At 52.3% G+C, this 6,097-nt stretch overlaps 1 protein-coding gene across 1 annotated transcript; it reads left to right on the top strand.

The window, feature by feature from the left end:
- The first annotated feature begins 13 nt into the window (after positions 1–13).
- Positions 14–2,688, top strand: GJD3 (gap junction protein delta 3). Its single transcript, XM_031966233.1, has one exon. It carries the CDS (start codon positions 1,539–1,541, stop codon positions 2,439–2,441), a length of 903 nt encoding a protein of 300 aa, XP_031822093.1. The 5' UTR covers positions 14–1,538; the 3' UTR covers positions 2,442–2,688.
- The last annotated feature ends 3,409 nt before the right edge of the window (positions 2,689–6,097 follow it).

Here is a 6,097-nt window from a genome sequence, read left to right as displayed (position 1 = left end):
CAAAAGTGGGGGCCTATGGGTATGAAACATTGCATACACTGTCAGATTCCATCGATGGATTGTTTAATTTTGCTGAGCTGTTTTAATCCTCTTTCTTGATTTATTCAATGATGATTCACTGAATAGGGAATGGGATAAGCACATATATGGATATAAAAACAAATCATATCAGTTCTTTAAAATGTAAGTCTTTTTCTCTGCTGCTGTGCTGGGCTCAGGACATTTTCCTATATCTGACTCCTTGCTTGTAGTATTGATCCTAGAGCTGTCAGTCTGGAAATGTGGCTTTTACTGGGGTTCCACTCTTGGAGCCTGATGCTCTTATTCAAAAATGGCTGGGGAGGGAAGAAAGGTGAAAGACTTGATGTTTGTTTAACAGAGGAGAAAGTTACTATCCTGTCTCCTAGTTTTCAGGATGGGTGGGAGGGGATTTCTTCCTTCTCTGCAACTCCCTTGTAAGCTCCACAATATCAAGATGGACAACCACACTCTCCCCCATTTCCCACCTGGAAACAAACCACTGAAATGGGGAGGGGGGACAGAGAGACCGTGCATAGTTTAGTCCTGAAAAGCCAAGCAGAAGTTGGACTGTGTCTCCCACAGAAGTTGGACTGTATCTCTGGCCCCCTCCCAACTATTCCCCTCCATCCTCCTAGGGGGGAGGAGCCAACTGGACAGGCTACCTCTGTCCCTTTAAGAGAGAAGAGCACTCCAATTCATCCTCACTACTGTGTTCTCCCCCTCATGCCGGCCAAACCCCAATTGGAAAGGAAAGATGAAAGAGTGAAAGGGAAAATGAAAACCCAAGCAGGTCCCTTCCTTCTCCTGGCCTCCTGCTCCCCAGGTCCCTGACTGCCTTGGCTCAGGGAGCTACAGCTGCCTGGTAAGCAGAAGCGGGCATGTAAGGTGGAGGGTTAGATGGGGAAAGGCTTGATGAAAGTCCAGGAAAATTAAATCTGAAAGTATGGGATGGACCCAAGAAGAGATGGAGAGCTTGGTGATCCAGGGACCCCAGCCAGGCACTGGGAGAGTTAGGCAAATGGGGATAAGGAAGCCAGAGTTGGGGAGAAGGGGAAGTGAGAATAGGGGGAATGGAGACAACACATTCTACTAGGAGAGGGATTCCAAGAGGGGAGCCTGGAGGACCGGGGACATTGGGGAAAAGGGCTGGAACCAGGGAATGTGAAGGGCGTCCTGGTTGGGACAAGTGTCAGTGTCACCATCTGTCAACGTCACTGTCCCTCTACCCTCCAACCCTGAGCTGGGATTTTTGTTCTTAACAGTATTGGATTGGGGAAAGGGAATAGGAGTGAAAGAGAAAGGAATTCTGGGGTGAGTTGGTAAACCCAGCCTAAAAACACCTGATAGAATTGACTCGCACTAGTCCTTCTGGCTTCTGGGAGAGGGCCGAGCTTGGGAAGTGTGCACCGTGGGAGCTGGGAGGGGAGGGGGGGGGGCCTCTCAGGGACGAAGTCTCCCACTCCAGCCACTCTAAGCACTCTCCCTCCCTTTGGCTCCTCAGGGTGCCCGGTGCCACCATGGGGGAATGGGCTTTCCTGGGCTCCCTGCTGGACTCGGTGCAGCTGCAGTCTCCCCTGGTGGGCCGCTTGTGGCTGGTGGTCATGCTGATTTTCCGAATCCTGGTCTTGGCTACGGTGGGAGGTGCCGTGTTCGAAGATGAGCAGGAGGAGTTCGTGTGCAACACGCTGCAGCCCGGGTGTCGCCAGGCTTGCTATGACCGGGCCTTCCCTATCTCCCATTACCGCTTCTGGCTCTTCCACATCCTGCTGCTCTCTGCTCCTCCCGTGCTGTTTGTTATATACTCCATGCACCAAGCCAGCAAGTGCCCTGGACCCCCAGGGGATGGCGAGAGGGAGCAGGAGGAGGGGGATGGCGGCCACGGGCAGCACCTGGCGGGTCCCCGGGCCCGCCACTGCTACCTGCTGAGCGTAGCACTGCGTCTGCTGGCCGAGCTCGGCTTCCTGACAGGGCAGACGCTGCTGTACGGCTTCCAGGTGGCACCCCACTTTCTGTGCACCCAGACCCCTTGCCCCCACACCGTGGACTGCTTTGTCAGCCGGCCCACAGAAAAGACAGTCTTTGTGGTCTTCTACTTTGCAGTGGGGCTTCTCTCGACACTCCTCAGCGTGGTCGAGCTGCTCCACCTCTTCTGGAAGGGGCGACGGAGCCGGGACAAAAGTCTCCTGTGGTCAGGCAAGGGGGGCACACTTGAGAAAGACAACCATTGTAACCAGGAGCAGGAAGAAGCCCAGAAGCTTCTGCTGCCACTCTCCCCACCAAGAAGGGCCTCTCCCCTGGGTCCTGCTCTGGACGCCCCACCTGCCTATGCCCACAAGCTGCCACAGGGAGCTGGCAGTGAGGGCAGCAGCAGCAGGAGCAAACCCTCACTGTCCATGGTCAGAGAGGACCTCACCATCTAAAGAAACTCTTAGGTGGGAGAATCTGGGGGGTAGGGGAATGAAGATGTGGGAACAGGCCAACCTCTGTTCTGGAAGATCAAAAGCAGGAAGCACGTGGCTGGGTAGAAAGGATCCTGGATACAAAGCCAGGAAATCTGCATTTATTTCAGATCTTGTCTCCCATGTGTAGTGTGATCTTGAGCCATTCACTTTCCGATCTGAGTGCGAGCTTCCTCCTCTATCTAATGATGGGGAAGGGTATTTAAGGTTCTTTCTGGCTCAGCCAATCTATGGTTGTAACTATCCATCTTCCCTCTGCCAAGAACCAGCACTTTGAGGTGAATGGGAAAGAAAGCTTAGAGGGAAACACTGAAACTCCCCATGGTCCACCCAGGTAGCTCCAGAGACAGAAGGCAAGAAGTCTGCTTACATTGGGGATTACATGAGTGGGAGAATGACTGCAAGAGTGGAGAAGGGGGAGGAGTGGGTGAACAGGCTGCTTGTTATCTTGTGGATCACAGCAATAATGGTGATTTGTGGTCAGTGTTCCTGGACTCTGCATTTCGTGTTATGTGACCTTAGGGTTATCGTGTGGGCTTGTGCCTGGTACCTGGCACATGTCTTTAATGTACTCAGGGCCTCAAGCAGAGCAGGATGATGTGACTGCCAGCTTTCATTCAGCCCCAAAGACCCAAATACATCGAATCATCGTCTTCTCCCATTAGCAAAGCTGGCAGAGCTGGAGAGTGAGGGCATGTCCCACCTCATACTGTATGTGCCCTGTTGAGGGTGCCCATTTACTGAAATCCAGTCTCTCTTCCACACACAGGGAAGGGAAACTCATAGTATTGTTCTTCTCTTTGTAACCCCACTCTACCCTCTCGTTTCTCAGTTGGAATGCATTTGCTCTTCTCTCTGTGGGTTCAGTTCTATGTTTTCTCCTCCCTCCTGAATTGTTAGTCAATAGAGGGCTATATTTGGAGTCAAAGGTGTGTTCAATCCTTCACCTGTGTCTGTCTCAGAATGGTTAACTATTTCTTCCTCCAGATCATTTGACAGATGAGGAAACTGAGGCACACAGGGTAAAGTGAGTTGGCCAGGGTCACACAGCTGTTGAATGCCAGGTTCGGCACTCTGTGCTCTATGGCAAGAGTCTTCAAACTTTTTAAATAGGGGGCCAGTTCACTGTCCCTCAGACTGTGGGAGGGCCAGACTATAGTAAAAACAAAAACTTTGTTTTGTGGGCCTTTAAATAAAGAAACTTCATAGCCCTGGGTGAGGGGGATAATCGTTCTCAGCTGCTGCATCTGGCCGGCAGGCGCAGTTTGAGGACCCTTGCTCTTTGGTGTCACCTAGGTGCCCACTAGCTGGAACCATAGGATATTTTCAAATCCCAGCGCTAATCATTTCCACCTATAGGGGGCAAGTCATGTGAGGCATCAGGAGGCAGCATGGCATAATATGGGCACTGGACATGGGAGTCAGGAAAAGCCGGGTTCAAGCCCCACCTTAGACACTCACTAGCTATGTGGCCCTTTGCCTCCCTAACCCTCAAGTTTTTCATCTACAAAATGAGAGGTGTGCCTTCTAGATGGCTTCTGAGTGAGGTCTTTTTCAGCTCTAAATCTATTGATGATCACACTTGCGTGTGAGCATGATATGACCCAGATCCCAACTCCTCCTACCCACCTGTGACCAAAATCAGGTTACCCAGTCACAGCAGGAAAGGGCGCCCCTCCCCAGCTGCCCTGTGCAGATAAGGGTCCAAACAGGAAGGGAGGGGAAGAAGAATAACTGAGGTGGGGGTGGAAGGGGTGGGGGTGCTGACTCTCCCAGGACAACATAACCTCAGGGGGGAGAGCCACAACAGGAAATCATCTGCTCCCTCACCTTCTGGCCTAGTACAGTGGGCACAGACTGAGCCCTTTCCTCTAAGTGAGTAAGGGGCAAGGTGACAAAGTGGGAAGAGAAGTAGGGGACAGTGTGCTGCGGGCCTGGGGGATGCAGTGACTAACTAGCTCAGGATAGCACACAGAGAGGGAGGAAGACCACATCAGAGGCGAAACGGATGCTGGCTGGCGGGCCGCTGCTGCCATCCGGCGGCCGCAATGGGTAAGGGAGCAGCCCCGGCAGGCAGATCCTGAACGAACCTTTTCTGCCCCTTCTCTGCCCCTGAGGGCCTGGGGGGACTAGCAGGCCCCTCACTGCTGCTCCCTCCCCTTTTCTCCAAGAACACCCTTGCCACCCAAAACATCCACTCTCTTCCAAGCTAAGGCTCCATTTCACCGGCTCGGACCAACAGGCTGCTGCAATGAGTGCAAACAGACTCAAGGCCCCCCAAGTCCCTAAGTGACTAAGTTACACAATTCCTCTTTTCCCTTGGTTTCTTCCTCTGTAAAATGAAAAGTCTCTTTCCAGGATCACTCCCAATTCCCAGGGCATCATTCCTCGGAGGGAATCAGAGGAGCTACATCAAGCAATGTTCCTCGAAGATAAATACTCCCCTCCACCTGATCTCTGGGTACCCCCATCCCCTGAAAGCCCCCTAAAGGATACAAGGAAAGTCAGACCTGGTCCTGGGAATCCAGAAGGGCAGGGCCTAAGGTGAAGAAAAGGCAGAGTTCTACCTGGCGGACTGACAAGATCCTCCCCTTAAAACCTGGTCCTGCCACCCCAAGGGCTTCTTCCTCTTTAACCCATCCCAAGAACAGGCACTGACCCTAACTTCCTCCTTCTCACAGTTTCCTTGCACAAAATCATCATTTTACATACACCTCCCCCACTTCCCTGCTCAGGTATAATCAGGACCCCCAAGCTCCATGCCCCCACTTCCCAATGGTGTCTTCTCATCAGACTGAGAGATTCCAGACCCAGTACAGGGTATCCATGAAAGGGCATTTCCCCAGGAAACTCTGGGAGAACGTGTACTGCCCTTTTTTTTTTTTTTTTTTTGAGGCAAAAGGAGTTAAATGATCTGCCTAGGGTCACACTGCCAGTGTCTTGGGGCTGGATTCGAACTCAGATTCTGCTGGCTGTAAGGTCCATGATTTATTTGGTGCCACTAGCTGCCCCTACCACCCTATTTCTCTGAGTCCTCCCAATTCTCCCTAATCCAAGATCCCAACCAAGTGAAAGGCGGAGGCAGGAAGAGTTGAAAGGATATAGACCTACTCCAGATTGTAGGCAAAGTACTTCACATAGGGACCTGGCCCCATTAAATCAATAACTCCCACATTCAGCCCAGAAACTTAATGAAAAGTCAAATATGTAGCACAGCCTGAGCCCGAATTCTCGGGGCCCAGTCCCCAAAGGACTTTTGTGGATACAGGCTGTAGGGAGCAAAGCTCTGAGGCATGTATAGAATAAATATAATTTTATTCTTTATCCAGTAGATCTCAATGGAAAGTTCAACAGTAACAGCTGCACCAGGTTGGGCTCCCTGGGGGAGAGGAGGGAGCCTGCCCGGAAATGAGGGGAGCATTGGAAGGGTCCCCACCCTCTCCCAAAACCATCCCCCAGACCCCTGTGGAGAGGCAGGCAGGGCCAGCTCTCCCAATCCTGGGAGGAGGAGGGAAGAACACCCTGCCCCAGCAGATGCCCGCCCTGCAGGAGGGGACAGGAATAAGGGGAGGGGGAGATGCAAGTAGAGGGTGAGCAGAAGAGGCCAGTTTGTAAGA

Source organism: Sarcophilus harrisii, chromosome 4, assembly GCF_902635505.1.
Source record: "Sarcophilus harrisii chromosome 4, mSarHar1.11, whole genome shotgun sequence".
NCBI lineage: Eukaryota > Metazoa > Chordata > Mammalia > Dasyuromorphia > Dasyuridae > Sarcophilus > Sarcophilus harrisii.
This window is presented reverse-complemented; position numbering and strand designations above follow the sequence as displayed.

Coding starts and splice junctions, on each gene's coding strand:
- GJD3 (XM_031966233.1), top strand. CDS start 1,539: ATGGGGGAATGGGCTTTCCTGGGCTCCCTGCTGGACTCGGTGCAGCTG.